Genomic DNA, 24,105 nt, shown 5'->3' on the forward strand with positions numbered 1-24,105 from the left:
GGTCCACTGGCAGGAAGCAATAAGGGGATGGTAGGAGTCATATGTAGCTAGGAAAAGGATGGACCACTGGCAGGAAGCAATAAGGGGATGGAAGGAGTTATATGTAGCTAGGAAAAGGATGGACCACTGGCAGGAAGCAATAAGGGGATGGAAGGAGTCATGTAGCTAGGAAAAGGATGGACCACTGGCAGGAAGCAATAAGGGGATGGAAGGAGTCATGTAGCTAGGAAAAGGATGGACCACTGGCAGGAAGCAATAAGGGGATGGAAGGAGTCATGTAGCTAGGAAAAGGATGGACCACTGGCAGGAAGCAATAAGGGGATGGAAGGAGTTATATGTAGCTAGGAAAAGGATGGACCACTGGCAGGAAGCAATAAGGGGATGGAAGGAGTTATATGTAGCTAGGAAAAGGATGGACCACTGGCAGGAAGCAGTGGGGACAGAGTCTTAGCAATGGGTAGCAGATGAGGGCATCAGGCTGTCTGATCTGCCCGTATACCTGGCTGTGCCTTTTAAATTCGCCCTAACGAGGCTGTTTCATAATATCAGCGTTTGTTTCCCTGCCTTGTTTGCAAGCACAAAGGAACCCAATGAATGGAAAGTGTATTTGCCAGTGACGCGAACATTTCAAAGGCAGCACAGATAAGAAGAGAGGCGTTTTAGTCATGGCGGCATTTCCCCGCTTAAGCAAAGCAGATTCTGACCCCAACACTCACGAAATGGGAAAGCTCCTGCCGATAAGCCCTGGTAGTGTTCCCAAGCCTCACACACCTGCATCACATGTCGAAAGCGGCCCTTGCAGGGCATAGATATGCCTGTGTAGGTGGGGACTGAAGCCTGGACTGTGGGAGCTATGTGAGAAGTATGTCGCCAACCTGTCCCCAGCCCGGGGGGTTATCTGAACTGCAAGACCTGCATGTTTGCCCATGCGATAAGAGGCCTCCAAGAAGGATACGCTCCCAGACCCAGATCCTCATAGTGGGAGGCTTGGGACTGCGCTCTACTGCTGTGCTGGGGAGTCCTCTGTTTGCGCATCCTTACGCATTCTGCGGTGTGGCTGACTCACCCTACCAGGAACCATGGAAGATGTAGCACCACTTCACTTTACTCTACGGTAGGGTGACCAGACATCACAGTTTTGCCGGGAACTGTCCGGGTATTTGCACCTCCGTCCCAGGGTCCCGAGATTTTTTTAAGTTTAATAACCCTGTCCCAGGATTTGGAGCTCGGTGGATACCATTAAGGTTCTTGGCCGGATTTCATGATTTTTCCATCGGTTTGTCAAAGACCGGGATGGTATCCACCTGATCCCAAAATCCCGAGCAGGGTTTTTAAACTTAAAATAGCCTCGGGATTCCGGGTGCTGCAACATGACAAGGGACAGGCCACCTGCATAGAAGTAGGACTACAGTTTTACCGCTGAAGCTATAATCCTACTTCTATGTCAGTGGCGTCCTGGTTTTTTATTTTCAAAATCTGGTCACCCTACACTACGGTAGGATAAAAGTGCTAGCTTCAGGTACTCAGCAACAGTACATGTCAATGACAAACTGGTAAATGAGAAGTGTCAATGAACTTCCCCAACACAGGCTAACTTACTTAGTACAGCCCATGGTCGGGGTAACCTACTGGCCGCTTTTCTCTTTCCATTTGGTACCCAGCAGCTGCTCATAGTGCAAAGGTGAATGGGTGACTGCAGGAGTGAGTGAATATCTTCATGAAGCAGGCCTTACAAAAGGAGCGAATTCTGTGCTCCATTTATAGTGTTAACTATCTTTCCCAGGCCGCATTAAAACTGCAGGTCTTTACCACGCTGTATTAGCTGTGTGGGCAGCTGCAGCCCCAAATTAGCGACACAGGTGGGAGTGAATGTCTGGGTCGGGAAGGCGCAAGGTTGTTGCTAGGTCTGGAGACGATCCGGGGCTACGCTAATGTTGGGACTGTCGGGATTCGGGGCTAGCTAGCCTTTTGGTTGAAGCCTCTGAGCTTCTATCTGGGGCTACAACCAAAAGACCTGGCCTATAGCCTCCCAGGACAGCCTAGCGACACCTCTGGGAAGGAGCGAGCGTGCGGGTAAGGGGTGCGAAAGTGTCATTGACAGATGTGGGAAGCAAGAAGTGGGCGGGATGTGGACCAAGCATGACTCGTGCAAGGGGAGTTACATGGGACAGAGCAAAGACAAAAGGCAGACACGGCGGGAGACACGGCAGGCGGCGGGGCTGAGAGACGGGATGGTGTGTAGCAGGTGACCCACCATTACAAGAAACAGCATGGGAGGGAGTGAGGTGTGGGGGAAAGCGCGGACCTCCTCCTCAAAGGGTGAAAACGGTGCAAGGCAAGAGCCGTATCCAAGCAAAGGGCAACCTGGGAACCGCAGCGCGGGAAAGACCTGCGTGGAATGAACGGCGTGGTGTGGATTCCAGGGAGACTGGGTTTCCTGTAAGTAAGCAATAAGATGTGTCTTTAAGAGCCTACAATGATTTCCTATGGGAATTCAGGACGAACATACACGCCCCTAGCACATCCGATATCCGGTAAAGTGTATGACGATGGACGTCTAGAGCTAAGTAAAGCACGCTTGGAAAACAACACCCCATCAGCCACCAGCAACCAATGGGAATCTTTCAACTTAATCCAGGCTGAATTGCGAGGTGTAATCCTTCGGCCTCTCTTACTGCGAAATGTTTGGCTTTTTGCAACTAATGTATGTATTTCATAGTCCAAAATACAACGGTTGCAGCAGTAAAGGCCCGGGTCATTCCTGACGGAGAACGAATGGCAAAACGCAGGTGTACAGAGACGCTGCGTATCTGCCGTATTCCTTAAAATAGGGCAAATACACCAAGTAAAACAAAATTTTAAAAAATAATTGGGAGTCAAATTATTCCCAACTAAAAATAGGAAACCATCGACACATTGAATGCTGCGCCCCTCTCCCAGCCACACAGGTCCACAGATTTGATTAGATCTGTAGTAGCTGCGGAGTAGGATCATAGAAAGGAGAGATAGTGGTATTACTGCCTGATCTTAAGAGGACCTTTAAGGAAGAAATCCATCGTTCAGTTTACATAGTATAGCAATATAGTGCGGATTCCAAAAATATATCTGTTTTAGAGTTAAAATACATATTTACTCTCCTAACTAGTACTCCTGTTGGGAATGGTTGTTACATTTTTACGCCAAAAATACCCATTTTACCCCCACCTTCGAAAATAAGGGAGTAAAATAATCCCGATCGAAATCTTATCTAGATCGCTGGCAAATACCCTACGGGTCCGCACAGTGGTGAAAAGTATACTTGGATCACTTGGGTTAACCTGTAGGATTGTGTCAACTTTCTTGTGAAACGTGAGCGCTGGGCTTTTGGATTGGGTTAAACCGGGGAAGGTTTCGCCATTTTGTTGAGACGCTGGCAGGTCTAGTGCATCCGTGTCTACTGTTGTTGACAATGAGAATCTGGGCTGTGGACAGGGTAATGTAGTCACGTGTCTCTAGCGAGTGTCACCATGGGCAACTCTTGACATTTTAATTTTGTGTATGAAGAGGGACCTTGCATATGTTTGATGGTATCACGGATGTTGGTGTCAGAGATCATATCTTGGGGGGAACTGATTCTGGGGATTTACCTGCTCGCACAGAATGGCCTTGTATTGTATTTGGGGTGCTATGCAGCAGAAGCCTGGCTAGGAAGCAATGGGGTGCCATACATGTTGTTAAGGGGAACATACAAGGTACGGAGGGAAGGGTTTCTGCATGTGGCATGGGGATGGGCTGTGGATGCCGGAACACAAGGAGACCAGGTGGCACTCAGGCTCTCAGAGTTTCTACGGTGCCTAGAGTTTCTAAGCATCCTACTCATGTCTGTCAAGGGGTGTCGGATAGATGTGTGATCTAGAGGTGTGGCAGGGGGGTCTATAATCACTCACCCATCCTTGCCTGTCTTCTTATGGCAACACGGATCAGCTGAAGGCGCACCCGGGATCAGCTGACCCACACCATCCCAATCACGTCAATCTCAGGGCCACCTAGACACACTTTGGTTGATGTTCACGTGCGGACACACACATTTTAACAGGTTCCAGGAGTGGGATCCCCCACCTTCTGAAAGGCAACAGGGAGACGTGTCACCTGCTAGAAAACAAAGAGGGTGGAACGATCCAGCCTCATCCCACTGAAAAGGGGAAGAGGTCATACTTAAGTTTGCCTGTTTCACATAATGCTGAACTCTGCCTGTTGGCCCATTTCTGAGCCCTTAGAGTGGTTTTAGTTGATAAAGGAACTCGTTTACAGGAAGGGAGAGATAAGGATTGCACCAGGATCACACAATCCGGTGAGGTAGGGAACCCAGGGCTAGAAATAGAGTCTCTTGCTTCACCACCAAGCTGTTTGGCCACAGGATCACATCCCCTCCCACATCATACACAATGCTCATCATGGTTACCTAGAAACAGTCTGTATTTTTCTCTCGAGCTACACCTCCTCATTTAGGGGACAGAGTCAGCAGGCTGGGCTTCTGATGGGATTCTGGCTGTAGGCCAAAGAGCGGGAGGCCTTCCTGCCTTTCCAGGACAAAGAGGAAACTCAACAGAAGGCATCTGCTCATGTACTGAGGGCAAGGCAGGCTTTCCCAGCACTTCCTGCTCTGACCGTAGTGTCCAACTTCCCCCTTTGATCCTCCATCCTACCATCCTCTGCCAAAGCCATCTACTTCCTGTGGGAGCGCAAGGGGGCGGGTGGCTGAGGATATATGAGCAAGATCGCTTGACTGTCAACACCTCTTCTCACTGATGAAGAGTGCCTCAGACAAATATAAACTCATGCTTGAGCTACAATAGGTGAGCAGGAGTCAGGAAAAGATCCCAGAACGCATTGCAGTGTTTGCCATTCTGCATATAGTAATTGAGCTAATGGGTTCGGGGTTCTTACAATGTTTTCCATAATCTATTATCTTATCCACTGGTTACTTCTACCTCGTCCCCTTCAAGAGTTCTCAGATTGGCCATCTCTGATGTTTCTGAAGACAAAACCTTAACTTAATGAGACCCTCTTCCAATGAACTATACACCCCTGGTTACTAGATAGTAGCTAATGTCATGTGAGATTACGTCGCTACTCAGAGGGTGCGTCATATGTGGGAAGATGACTTCTTGATGACTGAAGGGGAGCCGTGCCAGGTCTAGAGACTTGCGGCGTGCACCACCCACTGTATACAATTCTGACATGCTTCCTTCCATGTCCTTTTTTGTCCTTCTTCAGTCTCTCCTATCATTCCGTTCTCAGAGCCCCAGGTCACGGCTTGCAAGTGTACACCTCCTCCAGTTGCATGCACTTCTGGCACTCCACGTGGCAGCACCACTGCACCTGACAGTGGCAGGAGAAGGTCACCACCTGACTCTGCGTGTTGTAGCCCCGCCCACAGCACATGCTCTCGCAGTTGGCTTCCTTGGAGCAGGCCCTGCCGGCGGTGCCCAGAGAGTACTTGCTGGGCCGGCAGAAGCTGGGAGAGTCTTCTATGGAGACAAGGTCAGTGTTGCGCGGGGCACGGCTGGAGGGCGAGTGCCCCAACTTTGGGGGCACCATGAGTTCTGAGTGACCAACAGCGTCATTGGTGGCACTGAAAATCTTCAATGTATTGTCGTACTTGATTTTCAGCAACGTGCCAGTCTCATGGAAGGGCGAAAGCTGCTTCCAACAGGTCCTTACAGCGCAGGAGCCGGACACGCCGTGGCATTTGCATGTGGTCTTCAAGCCACTCTTCACGGCCTAGGGGAGAAAGTGGCAGAGAACAGCAGTCATTCTCAGGAATTACACACAACAATGAACTTATATTTGACAATGGCAGCGAACCTACCAAACACTATTAATTACAAAATATGCCACAGGTCAGTCAGTAGGTGTTTGTTCAACAATCAATTATCAGCACATAATAGAATTCTCAGTTTCTTCTCCAGCAGGGCCCTGATTTCTACTTGTTACAACATAAACAAAACAATCATGTGGCCACCATGTCTCCCCATCTTTTGTATTCTGAGGGTGGAGGAAAACAGGCAATTTAGTTTTTGGCGGGTGCGAGCCCATTGAAGTGTATGGGCAGCTAAGGGGCTTGGCGGATGAGTGAACTGATTGCATGGCCGGTGACACCATCCAAAAGCGTGTGAGTTGAGAGTCATGGATCACAGCAAAGTACAGCACTTGATACAGTAAACGTTGAACTCTTGTTATCAACACGAGCAGCTAAAAACAACTCCTAATAAGGGGCACATCTTGTTGGGTGATGATAATTCTGCCAAGTACTTGAATGGTTGTAATCTTAATTTAGTATTAGCGTGTCTTCTTTGGAACATTCAGAAACTCACTCTGGTTGTCTTTGACTTGGGGACTCAGTACCACTTCTCAACACTGCTTTCAAATCAGAGGCTTTATAGCATCCAATAAGCGACCTATCCAGAAGGTTTTTAGCAGCCTATAAGAGACATATCCAGGAGCTTTTTAGCTGCCAATTAGAGACTTCTCCAGAACCTTTTTAGCAGCCTAAGAGACCTATCCAGGAGCTCTTCAGCAGCCTAAGAGACATATCCAGAAGCTTTTTAGCAGCCAACCAGAGACGTAGCCAGAATCTTTTTAGCAGCCAGTAAGAGACCTATCCAGAACCTTTTTAGCAACCTAAGAGACCTATCCAGAACCTTTTTAGCAGCCTAAGAGCCCTTTTCGTAAGCTTTTTAGCAGCCAATAAGAGACCTATCCACAAGCTTTTTAGCAGCCAATAAGAGACCTATCCAGAACCTTGTTAGCGGACTAAGAGACCTATCCAGAACCATTTTAGCAGCCTAAGAGCCCTTTTCGGAAGCTTTTTAGCAGCTAATAAGAGACCTATCCAGATGCTTTTTAGCAGCCAATAAGAGACCTATCCAGAACCTTGTTAGCAGCCTAAGAGACCTATCCAGAAGCGTTTTAGCAGCCAATAAGAGACTCGGGAGGATAGCTCAGGGCCAAAGTGCTCGCCTTGGAAGCAAGACGACATGGAGCAACACAGGTTTGATCCCCGGTTCCGCGCTTAGAAACCTCTGGGTATTAAGCGCGTTATAAATAGCCAATCATATCATATCATACCTATCCAGAAGCCTTTTAGCAGCCAATACGAGACCTACCCAGAAGCTGTTTAGTAGCCAATAAGATACCTATCCACAAGCTTTTTTAGCAGCCAATAAGAGTCCTATCCAGTGGTTTTTTAGCAGCCTAAGAGACCTATCCAGAACCTTTTTAGCAGCCAATAAGAGTCCTATCCAGTGTGTTTTTAGCAGCCTAAGAGACCTATCCAGAACCTTTTTAGCAGCCTAAGAGACCTATCCAGAACCTTTTTTAGCAGCCTAAGAGACTTATCCAGAGGCGTTTTAGAACTCTATGGATCGACAAGATAGCCTTAAAGGGAATGTTTCCTATAAAAGAGGAATTTCCGAAGCAGAGTAAAGGACAATAGAATCCCTTTTCAATTCACATTTTGCAAAAGTACTATTGATGTGAACTCAGATTAATTTATTTCAAAGTTCCTTCATAGAGCTTGGTTACAAAGAGCAAAAATTGTAAAGTAAGAGCGTGTACAAATATTATGCAATTACTAACGAATTTCACTGTGTAATGATGATGATTTGGGATTTTATAATATATTTTTTTGTAATAAGACAGCGTTAGGTGTTGCAAGTAATTGCTGAGTATGGGCTGTTGGACTTAGTATGTGCTATTTGTATATTGTGATGAAATGATGCTTGTATGATTCTTAAAGCCGAATAAAGTGAGGTTTGAATGCTGGCTTTCAGGGCATGTTGTGAGTGGTGGTATTCACAAGACTATTGTCCTCTTGTCTGGGTGGATGGAATTAGATCTACAATAGAGTAAAACCTTTAAGACTCACTTGGTTACATGTCCTTGAGCTCGAAAATGCCCTTGACTTGCCTTCTGCTACATCCCTTTAAGCAGGATGAACATTGCTTGCCCTCTCAAAGGGAGTTTGAGGTGTACCTTTACTCTCCCACCTTAGGTTCCCTTTCTATCCCTCCAGCTGTATCTAACCATCTGCGTTTATGTATAGGTGCATCAGGAGCTGCCCTCTGTAGACTTGTCACTTCATGGCACCCCAAGTGGGAGACGGAGGAAATGATCTTTGCAGACTTGTCATATTCCGAACATAGATGTGCCCACGAAAAGTGGGGGGGGGGGGTGTAAGTGCAAGGTCACATGCAGGTGCCCACACATTATCAACAGGACAGAGCCAGAAGCTGCACAGATACAGCACCCCAGAAAACATCAAGTAAAGTAAGTACCTAAAGCATAAGTTCCAGACTGTGCAGGGGTCAACAGTCTAACCCCAGATGGAAATGGACCTGCGGAACCCTGTCCCTGAGGCCTTCAAATGACCTTTCCTATGAAGCCTGACAAAACATCCTCACTTTGGAGTTGGCACACTGAATCACTATCGCTGGCCTACTTATACTTACCTGGCAGTCTTTAACCGCCGGCGGGATGGTCTTCGGTGTAGAGCTTGGTAAGCCCAGAGGAGATGGGGCCGGCCCGGGTCAAAACTGGGACTCTGCTCCGACCCTCATCTCGGGTCTGCGCCTGTCCAAAGCAGGGGCCGGCCCAAGCCCCTCCAGGTGTCCGCCCCATAACAGAAAACAATATATTATTTTAAAAAACACGCTCCCGAAGTGCCGACAGTGCAACAGGAGTGTGATCGCCTGACTTTCTTTCCCGCCGCAGACACTCATTGACAGGAAGTCAGGCGGCCGGGACAGGAAGTCAGGTGAGTGGGCTTCTGTTGTGCGGCAGCGCATTTAAAGATAAGTCCCTCCCCCCTTACAACTTATTTTGTGCTCCCTCCCCATATCCTCTCCTATAAACCCACCCTTTAAAATATACTGGCGCTGTCCCTGCCCATGCCCCCCCCACACCACCATGCTCCTTTCCTTGCCCCAGCCCAGCACCAGCCTCCAGACCTCTGCTGAGTACTACCAGCCCCTTTCTCTCCCTTTGCTTCCACAAAATCATTGGTACATCCTCCTCCGCTCCCCAGGGCCGATGCCCCTTTTCTCATCTCCCAGCCCAAGTCATGCTTCTTCTCGGCCTGCTGCCCCTCGCACTGCTTTCTCTGCCCCAAGGCCCCCCTCGCACTGCTTTTCTCAGCCCACCCCCTCACACCTCTTTTCTCAGCCCGCAGCCCCCTCGCACTGCTTTTGTTGTCTCCCAGGTCCCGTCATGCCCCCTTTTTTCGGCCCTATCCCCTCACATGAGCAATTTGAAACACTTGCATGTATATATATAGGCGCTAATAAATACAAAATACCATACCACATCCCTTTCCTCGGCCCCTAGCCTCCTCACACCACTTTTCTATGCCCCTAATCTAGTTTCACCCCTTTTTCTCGGCCCCCAATACCCTCACCCCCTTTTTCTCAACACCCACTCCCTCACACCCCTTTTCTTGGCCCCCTGAAACCTCTTTGATCAGACCAATCACACCACTATTCCTGCTCCAGACCCTTTTCACCGCTTTTCTATGCTCCCAGCCCCTGACACAGACCCCCCCCTGTTTCGTGCATCCCTTTTCCTGGCTCGACTCGCACTTGGGTCTAAGACCGAGCCCAGACCCCCTGGCTCAGCCCTAGCCAAGAGATCCCTGGCTCCCCCAGCTCTACTTTGGTGGGATTTCTATGCACACCCATAGTTACCGCACTCCGATCCGAAAAGACTCTTAGTGTGGCTTGTATTGCAGAGCATATAAGACTCTGGAATGGGGCATTATTTGAGTGCTTCCATATTCGGTCTGATGCATCTCCCCCTGCCACAGGGAAGCGGACATGATGACCCTAGAAATGTGTCAGTCCTGAGTAAATGACAAATCCCTTCATGGTGGTTAGCAAACTAGGTCCCAATTACAGTCAGTTGACTTGATGATGAACACACCTATTGGGATCCGCATTTAAGACTATTCCCCCCACGCCTTCCACTTAACAGGAGAGCTCCATCCTTACTCGTGAGACTCTTGTTTCCAGAGGAACTGAGAAGATTGTCGGTGACGAGTGGCGACCTTGGGCCTCACTATGACCCTGGCGCTAATGGGTTAACGGCGCCGTAAAAGGCTGCGGCTCCGTTAACCCATTAGCGCCTAAGTACGAGGTCACTTTGCAGGACCCGACCTGAACGGCTGGTCTAGACCAGCTGTTAAAGTAGGGACCCGCAAAGGGACCTTGGTGCTAAGTACGGTACCGCAATTTGCGGTACTGTACTTAGCGCCTTCCCCAGTCTCATTGAGCCCAATGGGACGAAAATGGGGAAGGGCCAATGTTCAATGGGGAATTACCACCCGCCAACCTTGGAATGGGGTGGTAATTCCCCATTGAACATTGGCAGACTCGTTACAAATCCGGCAGCAACCATGGTGCTAATAGCGCCATGGTTTAGCGCCAATATCGTAAGGAGGGCTCTTGTCTTGTTACCTAACATGAAGGAAATACCTTTGAGATAAGAGTATTGCCTTCGACAGTGGGATGCGTCGCATAGTACAACATTCTGTTTCAGAGAAACTGGCCCAAGATTGTTTTTTTCTGAGAATAGCAAATAGGCCATTCCATGTGAATGGATCAAGGACTTTTCGGTGTCTAAATCGCCAAATGCCAAAGATTCTTGGTTTTATTTTTCTGCAGTGACTATACTATACAGCCGCTTCAATTTAAGCCCAGTGGATCGTGTTGGCATACATTTCTGCCGATGCGTACGCACAATTAACTCACTCCCTACAGTAGCCTCTGTACCAAGAGTTTGCCTAGAATGTAAATGTCTATATGTAGATGAGATATTGGATGGTTTGAGTGACGAGACTCAAGTTGACTGGTGTGAGAAATCCAAAGGTGTCTCACTTACTAGTCCCCGGGATCTGTGGTCCAGGTGGCCAGGACATGGCCATCACTATTGGATCCAATTCCTGAGGGTGGACCAGTGGGGGAGGATCACCTGGGCAAGGAGTCTTCGGGCAGTGGAAGTCAGACACTGAGGGTTGAGACGCGGTATCCCCTTGCCTATAACACCTTTTCCTCATCCTATCCTGTAGGGTATTTAGAAGCTCTACCCCCCTTTTTCCCCATACAAACACTTTCTTACACAGTAACAGACAACGGACTAACACCAGAGCTGTTTGTTTACCTAACATAGGGATTTACACCGTCCTACCAGCACTTGCAATCCCATGGAAATGACATGAGATTGAGTGGCAGCAATGGTAAACATGTTTGGTGGTAAAGCAGTGGATATACCGCCCATTTACTGTCAAACACATAATGAGGCCCTTTGTTTTCCTCTTTCCCTGTTGAGCTTCTTTTGGATTGTTTTCCTCACGCACCCTCCCCCTTTTTGGGGTTTAGTTTTGATCTCTCTTTGGATTTCTTGGAGAACCCTCATGTGGGTTACGATAAATTGCTGTTGTGCAACAACATTGTAGTCATAGTACCAGTATTGGAAACCCAATCCCTGAAAAACAAACTTTCCTGCCCCATGTACCAGGTGTTGACTACAGGACCAGGCCAACCTCTGTGCGAACGTCGAAGAAAGACCGTGGTGAAAAGGTCTTTAATTATGTATCAAATGTCTTCTTCGGTCTATGTTGAACAATTTTCCATGGTTACCAGTAGCAAAGAGGGCTTCGGTTGCGGTTGAGGAATCCTGATATTGATGAGATATATATATATATATATATATATATGAGAGATGAAACTCAGCCTTGGGACAGGGACCCCTTCCTGAGTCCCTCCCTAGCACCCAGCTTTACGTCTGTCAACAGGCGGGGCAGACCGAGGGTGGCTTTTGGAATTCCATTTCTGGTGGTTACAGGGTGCGCAGATGATCCCGTGGCTGGGGAACGAGGTATGGAGGAGCCACAGAGCCACTCAGAGGTCCAGCGTAGGATCCCACTGTAATGTATAGGGACTTTTACACAATCGGCCTTTCGTACTCAGTGCCCCTGATCCGAGGTCTGATAAGGGACATTCACGGTTTCGTGTGGCCTTTCTTGATATGAGCTTGGCATCCTTGATGGAGATTGTGTCCTTCTCTGGGTGACTTGTTTATTAACGCTGTTCATCAATCCCTGAGTTGCCCACCTCTGGGTGGTAGTGCAGCTTTTCATGTGTGCCCTCCTGGTTTCAGAGAACCAGTCACATGATTACATGAGACATTCAGATGACTCTGATGCATAGCACATTATTCTTGCCTGCTTTTATAAAAGTATTTACCAATTTACCAATTAAACGCCCTTCATCAAATTGTTGAAAAGCATAAAATTCCCAGGCAGGGTTGGACCGAGAACAAAAAGTACCCTTTAGAAAGGTTTTTCAAAGTGGTTCCACATTACACCATGCAAACAAGCCCAACCTCTTTGGGTAGAATTTCGGGGGGTTTGCCAAATAAAAATTATTGAAGGAATGGGACAAATAGTGAATTTGAAAGCACATCTGTCCGTAAAGCGTGAATTAAAAAGTTCTTCAATAGAACAAAACAAATCTGTTAAGAGTGAGGAATTAGATACTGGAAGCTTCACAACACATTCTTTACTTCAAAGGTATGTGGGGGTGAGCAGAGAGGGAACAGAGGGGGTGGAGTTGAAGTGGGAGATGAAAAGAGGGGCACAAAAGAAAGGTACCCACACAAAAGAGGCCCATGGTGCAGGGGCTATCTGGGAAATCTCCAGAGCTCCCTGTTGGACAGTCCACTGCTGTTCCCAGGCTTCCACCCATAAACCCTTTCTGCTGTGACCCGTGCACCTAGCAAACTAGGCTTTTAAAGAGGTGCTGCTTGGCAGGCCTACTAGGAAAACATATTCCCAGTGAGTGATTTATTCCTGGATGGTGCAGTCCCAGCATGTGTTTCCGCCTTTGCCTGATGTAGCGGTGGGGGTGGCATTTCTGTTCTTTTGATGATGGCGCAGTGTTGACAGGTGTGATGGTGGTGCTTCCGCTTTTTCAGTGCACTGCTCGCATTAGAAAGAACAAACAATGCAGCTCAGGACCAACATTTGGTGATGTATTTACATGGGAAAGTTTTGCGATGGTTATAAGACCTTCATTTCACAGGAGGAATATTAATTTCGTTGTCTATACACAGTGCTCTAGAAAAGATTTTGATGTGAGAGTATTTTACACCCTACTTTTTAAAGTTGGGAGTATAATGATTTTTTGGGGGAGTACAAATGTAAGCCCAACTCCCAACGGGAGCATTTTATAAGTGAGTGAAAATATGTTTTAACTGGAAAACAGAAATGTTTTTGTGATAATTATTTCTTTGCACGTAATTATTCATGCACATTAAAAGCTACATGTTTACTTCTTCCGATCAGGCAGTAATAATAGCAGCTTCTTCCTGTGGTACTATGTGCAGTACTAGTCCAAACATATCCAGGGAGCTGTGTGGGTGAAATCAAGGGCACAAGGTCCTATGTACTGGTTTCCTATTTTTTTTTTTTTTAGTCCCTATTTTTATTTTTGGGGAGTATTTGCCTATTTTTAGGGAGTAAAAGTGGCTGGTACACCTCTTATCTGTAGGTCTGCCTGTACATATATTATTAGGGCATAAATGGGCAATTTGCCCTCATCAAGTGTGTTGGTGGTGGGGGCCTGGTGTTGTGAACAGTTTCCAACATTTACAACCACCAGGTAGGCCGATAGTGTCCCTATGCGTGTCCATATTACAACAGATGGGCCAGTTTGTGGATTGTTTTCATAAACCACTCACCTTTACCCTACGTGCACTTTTGAAAGACACAAGGGATGTTATCAACCTGATCAAAGATCTTGAGTTTGATACTAGAACAGATTACCTGGTACCTCTGGATATCACAGCTCTCTACACTAATATTGCACAAGATGAGGCATTATGAGTGGCAGTAATAGTGCTCAACACACTTGAGATTCCACATACTGTACCAACTGAATTTTTGACACAGCTCTCGAAAATTGCTTTGAATTGCAGTTCCTTTTTGCTCGGCACGAAAAGATACCTGCCGATCAAGGGCACGGTGATGGGGGGCGCTTTTGCCCCCAGCATCGCTAATCTGTACATGGAAGCGTTTGAAGACAAGTACATCTTTCCCACACATCAGTTTACCTTTTAATGTCGGTACATTGATGACATTTTATGCATCTGGCATGGCAATACTGAAGAATTGCATCAATTCTTAACATGGCTTAAGACCTTTACGCCCAATTTACAGTTTACTGCACGAGTAAAGATGAGATTTCATTTCTCGATTGAACTAACAGTTTATATACCACATTGCATACCAAACCCACGAACGCAACACATTGCTACAATATTCTAGTCAACATCCTCAACATATTTGGGACAGTCTTCTGTACAGTACACTTTTGTGCCTACAGCGCAACTGTACCAAAAAGGCAGATTATACCATCCAAGCCAACTGCATGATTGAAAAATGTCTTGGTTACCCATTACACCTACTGAAAAGAATGGCCAAGAGAGTTTGGTTATGAATTGAGAAACACTTCTTCACTCTGCAGAACAACAGGCAAATACTAACCAGATGTGTGCCTTTGTAACCACTTTATCCAGATTTACTCCCAGGTTAAAACAGCTGGTTCGCAAATATTGGACAGCATTAGACATCTCCAAATTTGCCGGGTCTCGACTATTGTTCTCCCTCAAAAGGGATTACAACCTGCACAATAAACTAGTTCATTCGACTCGTGATACACCTATAAGGTCAACCAACATCGCCAGGCTATTTGGAAATCTTACCTCATCACTCATTGGACATCACCAATTTGGACATTGCACTGCATGTCCCTTCACTAAAAATATGCATTCAGTTACTTAGAAACATTTCCAGTGGACTCTGCAACAGTTCCCTCTTGTCAGACTAAATACTCTGTATATGTGATTGTCTGCCCCTGTGATCTGTGGTACATTGGCATGACCACATGGAACACCTGTACGTGCATGAATGAACACTGTTCAAAGATCAGAACAGCTTAGATTCAAGTGCCCCTGGTTAAACACTTTCTGGAAAGAGGGAACACGGCCAATGACCTTCAGTGGTTTAAATTGGAAGCCATCTGCCCTGACATGAATAACGTTTCCATTATACTCAGGTTACACAAATAAGAACAGCACTGGATACTCAGACTAAATACACACAACTCTGGTCTTAATGAGTCCATCAATTGGTCCATTTTACTTTAAAGTCATCCTCACTGTTGCCATTTTCAATTGTCTAGGACCCTGTGCCCTGTGTACCTTGCCGGTGGCACCAGCACTCGCATTCCCCACACAGGCTGTGTGGCACTGTGTGGCACTGCATTTTAGCTCGGTTCTTTAGAGCCACACTCTTTCATCTCTGTGTGCACAGTGCACACAGCTATGCCATTCCTTAGCATTCTGTGATCTAGACATTAGGCTCCCATCTGCAAACTTCGCTAAAAGATGGCCACCGCTGTTTTAACATTCAACATGCCTACTTGGAAGCCACGTCGGGCTAGGCGACTCTATTCCTACTTTGATTTTCTTCATGCTGTACTGGATATGTCTTGATGAAAGGAACCGAGATAGCAGCTGTTTTCAGTCTGGTTCAACACTTCTGGACACATACGGAGACAGTTTGGTTTTCGGTTCCACCTATATCTCCCTTTGCCCTGAAACGGTGCACTGGTGCACGCATGTCGCGTTTAGGCATAGGGCTGCACCAACGTTCCCAGTGAGGGTTTTGTGACAGCCCTCCAGGATACGTTGCGGTACTTGGTTTGTCTCGTTCTGTCTCTTTTTCTAGCACATGATGCACTGCTTCAGACCCCAGTCCATGACACGTTATGAGGATACCTTCCACTTCCATCACTTGAAAGCATTACTATATTGAACAGAGGCATGTTTTCTACTCCATGGCGGCTCATAATTAGCACCCTTACAGTGTTTTTCTTCATTGCCCCTCAGGAGCCTCACCTGATATATCCCGGGTTGCAGTGCTGGCATTCGTTCATTATATGGTGGCATTGGAATACGATCCACATCGCTAGCACCACCTCCTCCTTTAAAAGAATAAGGGTTGAAGACCTTCTTTGCAGGCACACGATCTCTATTCCAAATGGCATTTTGGCCTCCTTTACACTTTGAAATTGGAGTGGGCCTGTTTACTTACACCTACTCCATTGGACCTATCCTTTTTAGCATCCATTGTTGCTGGGAACCACATACGGAGTTGGAAGCCTTAGAAAAAGTCATTAAAAAAACATATAGCCAATTTGTCATTGGAAAAAAAACATAAATCCATATTGTCGATCAAGGGGACCAGGGGTTGCGGCGGTGCCCCCCATTTCCCTTGACTGACAATATGGTACTACGTGGGTTGCAGGGATGTACCCCACTTACATTAAAAGGAAAGCGGGGACAAAGAGTGTAAAAAAAAAAGAAAAGGACCCTGCGGCGGAAGTTCCGCCTCTCGATGGAGAGGCGGAATTCACTTTGCAGGGTGAGAGTTGCAGTGAAGGAGAATAGGTAAGTTGGGTGCCGGAAGTAAGTATGGTAGTATTAATGGTTAAGGAGGTGAAGGGAGGGCAGATGGCGGGTGGTGCCAATGTGCGCGATTTTTTACTTTATGAAAATTTCGAGTTCGGAATTTTCAGATCAGAATTGTTGGTAAACAAAATATTCACGTATATCCAACAAAGTTAACCTACCGATGCAACGTTGTACCTTGTTTGGATTCGTCCTGTATACACCCTAAAGAGGGCCAGGCCCAGGCCCATTTTTTGGTTAGAATGTGAACCCTGGTATTGGTACGAAACTCTTCAGTCGACGACAGATAACTCTGGGGGTTGTGTTACCCACTCTAGTTTTTTTTAACTTTGTTTATTGAGTGCTTGGCATTACACAGACATGGATAGAGACAGCATCAACAGTTGTGAGTACATTACATTGGACAAACATTTGGTTATACATTAGTTATGACATGGTCTGTTATGATCAGGACTACGCACATGGGTGGAGTAGCGAGTCTAGTGAAAAGAACAAATGTGCATTAGTCAATTTATGGGGTGTCAGCATCCTGTGCTTGCATTTGAGATGATAACAGGTAGTTACGGAAGGGGGGGCATATGTCACTGGGTTTACAGTTCATGGGTTGCAATAGGGACCATCGTTCTTCCATATCTGATGCCCATGTGACGGTGATGGTCTGCAGCCATTGTGCCACAGTGGGGCAGGTGGTGCGAAGCCATAACAATATAAAAATCGAATTGCCAGTAGCATGCAGAGGTTTGCCAGTTTATGCAAGCCGCATCATAATTGGGTAAATTGTTCAAATAGACAGTTTAACGGGGTTGGTTTTATAGTACAATCAAAGATATCTGACATGGTATCGCAGGCCCCTTTCCAGTACTCTCCCAATTTCAGACAGTTCCAGAGCATGTGAAGGTATCCCGCCCCCTCGGTAAGACATCTACGCCACAGATCAGAGTGGGCGTGTTTGAACTGGTGCAGTCTGGCTGGAGTGTAATGGAATCTGTGCAGCACCTTGAATTGCATTAGCCTAAATCTGGAGTTGAAGGATACTACACGAGTCTGTAGGCACATAGATTCCCAAATGTCATCAGTGATATTCATTTCAAGGTCGCTAGCCCATGCTTACTGGAGCTTAGTCAAGGTTTTATCGTTGCTGTTGTGCAACATGTTGGATAGTGTGTCCACCCCTCTCTGCGCGGCGGTCCCCTTCATGATGGCACCAAGTAATGGCTCGTCAGGTGGCTGAATCGGAAACTCAGCCCAGGCCTTTTTCGTTGCCCTACAGAGCCCAGCATACTGTAACCAACGCTGTGTCTATCTGCATGGGGGGCCTGGCAGGTCTCGGAACGTAATAAAGAATTCCATGCTGTCCAAATCGCCCATAGTTGTGTATCCGTCTGCCGCCCATTGCCGTAATGCCGTTGTACTTATGCCAGGGAATGATGGAAAAAAGTTCCACAACGGTAGGTTTCTATGGGTTTGCCCACCATTTTCCATATCTCAACCCAGGCTAGCGCTGGTGTGTGGGTTGGGTCACTGCTCTCTGGGTCCTTCTGCTTTGATGGGAGTATCAACGATCGAATGTCACAAGCACCTGCCGCTAGTCACTCGATTTTTAGGTGCGTATGTTTTGTGTCTTCATCGAACCAGTAGGGACTCGTTAGGGTCTCCCATTCAAGCCAGAATGCATTAGCGTGCCACATGAAGTTTTTGATTGCTGCCTTAAGTGTATCGAAAAATATTGCCCCCGGCCACAATGGTATGTTCGAGAAATAGTATAGTAATTTGGGAAGGGTAATCATTTGAAGAAGTACTGCATGGCCTGCTATTGTGAATGGGAGTTTCGCCCAGGTAAATAATTTAGCTGTCAACTAGGGCAGGTATACCCGATAGTTGCGGGCAGATGCCTTGCTGGGTCACAAATGAATAGTAGGGTATCGTCAGCATAAAGCAAGATAATTTCTGATTCGGCAGTAAGTTGGATCCCCTTCTGCGTGTGCCTGCTGAGAATTGCATCTGCAAATGGCTCCATCACTATAGCGAATAGTAGGGGAGACAGTGGACAGCCCTGTCGGGTTCTGCTACTGATGACTATAGGGCGTGAAAGTACTTCATTTACTCTGACTTTAGCGTTGGGCTTCGTGTACAATAGTCGAACCCATGACATAAATCCGGGCCCAAAAATGCACTTTTCAAACACTGCCCCCATAAATTGCCAGTAACAGAATCAAAGGCCTTCTGCACTTTTAGGGCTGCAGCAGCCGCCTGTGTGTCTGGGTCAATCTGTGCCAGGAAATTAAAAAGACACCTCAGGTTAAGTGCTGTGGAGCGGCCAGGGACAAAACCAGATTGATCTGGATGAACAATATGTTCCATATACGGAGCTAGCTGTAATGCCAGCACCGTAGCGATTATTTAGACGTCAGAATTTATAAGTGAGAGGGGATGGTAGGAGCCTCATTGCTCAGGATGTTTATCGGGTTTGAGTAAAGTGGAGATAACTGCCTCTCAAAGGGTAGGGGGGAGCATTCCGACAGCACATGCCTCTTCCCATACAGCAAGCAATCTAGGTGAAACGGAGGATTTAAAGTGTTTAAAGAACTCCATCGTGAGACCGTCTGGGCCAGGGGCCTTGCTGGGTGGGAGTGCTTCGATGACACGGGATATTTCTTCAACATTAATGGGATGGTCGAGAGTAGCCCTGGCTTCTTCAGACAGTATTGACAATGGACGGTTGTCTAGGAACGCTTCTATATCTGGAAGGGTCGCCGTTTCTGAGTTGGCATACAGCGCAGAAAAGTGGAACACTCGGTTCACGTCTGCCGTGTTGTGGACCGACCGAACCGATAAGTCCTGTATTAATGGAATGTGGTGACTGCCTTGTGATTGTTTCACCATCCTGGCTAGTAGCCTACCAGGGCGCTCGCCCTCTGCGTATTTCCTCACCAGGCCTAGGTTATCCAGGAATTTCTGCTCCCTATCGGTATATTGCCGGAATTTGTCCAGTTCGGTTTTAATATCCCCCAGGACCACTATTTCAGGTAAAGATGTACATATCTGCTCCAGGTGACGCAGTTTGGTTTCTCTGGTGTGGATATCCCTGCGTATTGTTTTAAGTATGCCCTACTCTGCTGCCAGGGCAATTCCACGTATATATGCCTTAAAGGCTTTGTGTTGCTTGGCTGCTAATGGTGCCAGTATTCATCACGAAATACTCGTCCACTCGCTTTTTCAACTCTGTTGCGAAAATGGGGTATAATAGCGATGGTGGCTTAAATCTCCACAGTCTGTTAATTACTAGTCCCTCCCCCAAGGACAGTTTCAGCGTAATTGGAGAGTGGTCCAAATACGTCCTAGCTAATATGTCAGTTTGTTTGAGCTGGCCAACTAGTGTATGGGACACCAACCATAGGTCTATACAGGAATGGAGTCGTGTACCATGGAGTAAAAGGTGTATTTGCACAATGTAGGATTTAGAGTCCTCCAGGCTTCTATCACTCCCATTTCACTCAGGCCTTTCTGCAACGCCAGGGCCGCTTTTGTCATCTCCGGGGTTTGGATCTGGACCTGTCCAGGTCAACGTCCATAATGCTATTGAAATCGCCGCCCCACAGCACTGGTATTAAGGGGTAGAGTGACAATAGTGACAATAGACCCATCAGCTCTGTATAGAAATCGGAGTCATTGATATTAGGCCCGTACAGATTTAGTAGGGTTATTTCACAGCCTAGAAGGACACCACGCAGTAGTACATATCGTCCCAATGGATCTAAGTGCGCTTCAATGTGAGTGTATTGTAAGGATTTATGTATAATGGTCATGACCCCTCTGCACTGAGACGAATACGAGGTGTAATAACGTTGTGTGCCCCAGTTTCTGGCAAATCTTTCACTGTTCTTGGTGAGTGCGCAGTACAAGCAGGATATGTACCCACTCTGTTTTGACAGAGATTTGTGTTTCATCTAAATTGGTTGCATTCTGAGCTACATGTGATAGATTCCAGTTTGCAATTAAGCTGCACTGTACATTTTTCGTGTATGTCTCTCATATTTTTTTTGTCTATATGGTTACATCATGTATGCATTTTTTAAATTGTTTTGGTTCATTTGAACTCTGTTTTCTAGTCATGTAAAGGGTTTTCTTTGTTTCTAAAGTTTCTTTGTGTTTTCAATGCATTTGTGTATTTCTTTTATGCTTTACTCACACAAGCAGCCACGGTCTGTGTGTGCGTCATTTGATGTTTTGATTGTACTTTGGTTCATCAAGTAAATGAACATTCATCAAGTAAATGAACAACTTGTGCTTCTGCTTTTCATAATTTATGTCACAGTTGAATCTTTTTTTCTGTTGCATTAAACAACTATTACTGAGTACATTCGCATTTGCTTGTATGTGTGTTTGTTGGGGCTCATGCACGACTCACGTCCAGACTGTATAAATGCATTCACATGATGTTTGGTCAACTCGGTACAGTTGTATGATATAGGATTTTCCAGCAGCAGCAGGCGTGTGTCCCTTGCTAATATGTGTTTGTGGTGGGGGCCAGTTGGTGCGGGGGGCTTTGGATTGGAGGCATTGCCTTCCCAGTATCAGCTACTAAGTGTGATTTATTGCTGCTTGAGCGTAATTTATTGATGGGTGTGTATTCGTATTTGTTTATTATTTATATCGCGCACCGAACCCTGAGGTAACTGGGCGCTGGAAAAGACTTAAGGGTTACAAACATGGAAACAATGGAGAGAACACATTTAAAGTTAGAATGACCTGTGGTTACAGAAGGTCTGGAAACAAGAAGCATTCATAGCATGGTCAAAAGTGCAATCAGGTGAGAATAAAGATTGAGTTCTGGGTGGGAGGAAGATACAGTTGTGGGTCCTTATTGTAGAGGCTTGTTGATCAGCCAGTTTTTGATTCCAGATTTGAAAGCAAGGAAAGAGAGCTCTTGTCTGTAAGCAATAGGAATGGAATTCCAGCGTTTGGCTGCTTGGACTGGGAAGCTGGTTTCCTCCAGCAGTTTTTAGGTTGAACCTAGGTACTGTAAGGCAGTGCGATAGGGCAGATCTGGTGGTGCGGACTGAGTGATGCTTGCAGATTTTGTCAGGAAGGTATTTGGAAAGGTATCTGGAAAGGTATCTGTGTAGATGCGCCGGGGTGGGTGGAACAACACAAATCCAAATAGTATGACTGCAAAGCAACCATAAAGATCTCAATACAAGAATCCCCAACATGCCGCTTGCACCAGAAGATATGTCCTGGACAGAGCCATATGACTGGGAATAGCAGCTTCAAAACCTCCACCCACAATACCTTCAGTGCAGGATACCAAATTACAATGCCCTCCACCGGCCGCCTTAAACCTAGGCCAGACTCACCTTTATGCCAACAAGGGTGTTATGGATGTCCACCTTGGCGCGCAGGTCTTTGCCAGTCTTCTTCTGCCCCAGGAAGTTTTTGAGAAAGCGGGTGCTGTACTTGAGGTTGTCACCACACACACCCCACTGCCAGGCCTTCTGGTACTCCAGATCCGGCGAGTCGTCGCACGTGCAGCGCTCCATGCGCCCGCTGCTGCACGCCTTGGCCAGGGAGTGGCTGAGGGCCGCCGCAGAGACTGCATACAGGAAGGCAGTCTCCTTGAAGCCTGAAAGGAGAAGATTAAGATTATGACAGATCTTCATAAAGTTCTGGTTGGGGGCACCATTGAGTTCTGAGATGAAGGGAGAATGCAGACACCTCCAAATAATGTATGCATGAGGACAACTGTGAAAGTAACTGGGTCACTGTGGTGAAAAGCATAGCTGTCAATTGGCACCAGGTCCTGCTGGACAATCTCAGCCGGGCCTTACTTTTTAACCTACAGTACTCTTTATTCTGTGACCTGTAGTTTTGTTGTTCACACTAAGTACACTCCCAGTTCAACAAAGGATTGAGTTCAAGAACCTCTGTGTCTTCACCAGAGAGCTCTGGAACTTGGAACCACAATCCCCAGGAAACTGACTCACTCATTGGGGGCAGAAGCAAAATGCTCGCCCTCGAAGGTGCTGAGTTGTGGAATAATCCTTCACCGCGTAAATTGGGATCTGAACCTACTCACTTGAGACTCAGTAAATCTCTGAAAGCCTTACTCTTAAGCAAAGCTTTCCAGCCAGAATCACACTGTTCAACTGATGTATATCATATAATCTAAACGTTTTGTCGTAAACGTTTACTTTGTTAGGTTATGTGGCATGCATAGCTTCGAAATGTCCACGCAATGGGTTTTGTTAGGCTTGAACTAGTCTATAGGACAATAGGCTCATGGCTAAACCAAAAGCATAAAATGCTGGAGTGGGCCAGTTTTTTTGCTCAAATTGGGCCACTTATTTGGCCAGTTTGGGCCAGTTTGATGAGTTAATTCACTCTGCGGCTAGTAGTTTTAGCTTGTGTTGCTGACTAAGGGCCTCATTACACGGAAGGCGGTAATGGTTAACGGCCACCGTTAATGGTAACGGTGACCGTTAACCATTACCGCCTTACTACGAGGTCCCTTAGCGGGTTGGTACTTTAACGCCTGCTTTTTGTAGGCGTTAAAAACCAACCCGCTAAGGGACCTCGGAGCTAATTACGGCACCGCAAAATTGCGGTGCCGTAATTAGCGCCTTCCCCATTCCCATAGAGCCCTATGGGGCAGAAATGGGAATGGGGAAGGGCAATGGCGGAAGGGGGATTTACCGCCCCACCAACCTTGGAATGGGGCGGTAAATCCCCTTTCCGCCAAGGCGGTGCCAGTAATTTACCGGCATGGTCCAGGGTGCTAATAGCACCCTGGATCACCGCCTTCCGTGTAATGAGGCCCTAAATGTTCATTAAAATGCACATATTGCATCACACTTTAATACTTTACTTTATCACTTTAACACTTTACTGTTATACCCCTCGTATGAATCAAGCTCGTACATAAATGTAACTGGCCTGCAACAGCGCCCTGGTGCCTGAGGGTTTAGGTGCTTTACAAATGAAAATACAAATAAAAAAATAAATAAATAAAACGTCCCCTTGGTTACTATTCAAACAGTGTCACAAAAGGAATGAATCGCCATTTGCAACTGTGGGCCGCTTTTTCATTTGTGCCCGAGACAATTGTATGGCCCAGTCAGACCTTGCTCACACTACTGCAGTGGTAAGGGGAGTGGGCCTTAAAGTTGGGGACTAGCCACTGCAAGAAAGCCTTTGCCACTTTGCACATGCTGGGTATTGTGATTAAGAGGAAGAGGGAGAATCAAAAGTGGGCACATGCAGTTACCGTGGGGAGGGGCTTATCACTGCCAGGAACCTTGGTAAATGGGCACATGTGAGCAGTGTAGGGCAGACTACCAGTAAAGGGAACACGTAAGCAGTGTAGGGAAGTGTTGATCACTGCCAGGGTACCTGAAAGGGAACATTTAAGCAGTGTTGGGAATAGTTGGTCACTGCCAGGAAACCAGAAAGGGAACAGTTAAGCAGTGTAGGGAAGAGTTGACCAAGCCAGGAAACCTGAAAGGGAACAGGTAAGCAGTGTAGGGAAGACTTGAGCACGGC

The 24,105-nt window shown here is 46.7% G+C and overlaps 1 protein-coding gene across 1 annotated transcript in view; it reads right to left on the reverse strand.

Moving 5' to 3' along the window:
• Positions 1 to 281: 281 nt before the first annotated feature.
• The window catches only part of WNT9B (Wnt family member 9B), a 63,664-nt gene continuing 39,840 nt past the window's right edge, over positions 282 to 24,105 (reverse strand). Inside the window, exons 3-4 of the mRNA XM_069634159.1 lie at positions 21,924 to 22,189; positions 282 to 5,763 (exon numbers count right to left, since the gene is read on the reverse strand). Coding sequence (XP_069490260.1) covers positions 5,290 to 5,763; positions 21,924 to 22,189 — 740 coding nt within the window. The 3' untranslated portion in view covers positions 282 to 5,289. The remainder of the gene's footprint in view (positions 5,764 to 21,923; positions 22,190 to 24,105) is intronic.

Source organism: Ambystoma mexicanum, chromosome 13 (genome assembly GCF_040938575.1).
Source record: "Ambystoma mexicanum isolate Mex_15411 chromosome 13, UKY_AmexF1_1, whole genome shotgun sequence".
Classification (NCBI taxonomy): Eukaryota; Metazoa; Chordata; class Amphibia; order Caudata; family Ambystomatidae; genus Ambystoma; species Ambystoma mexicanum.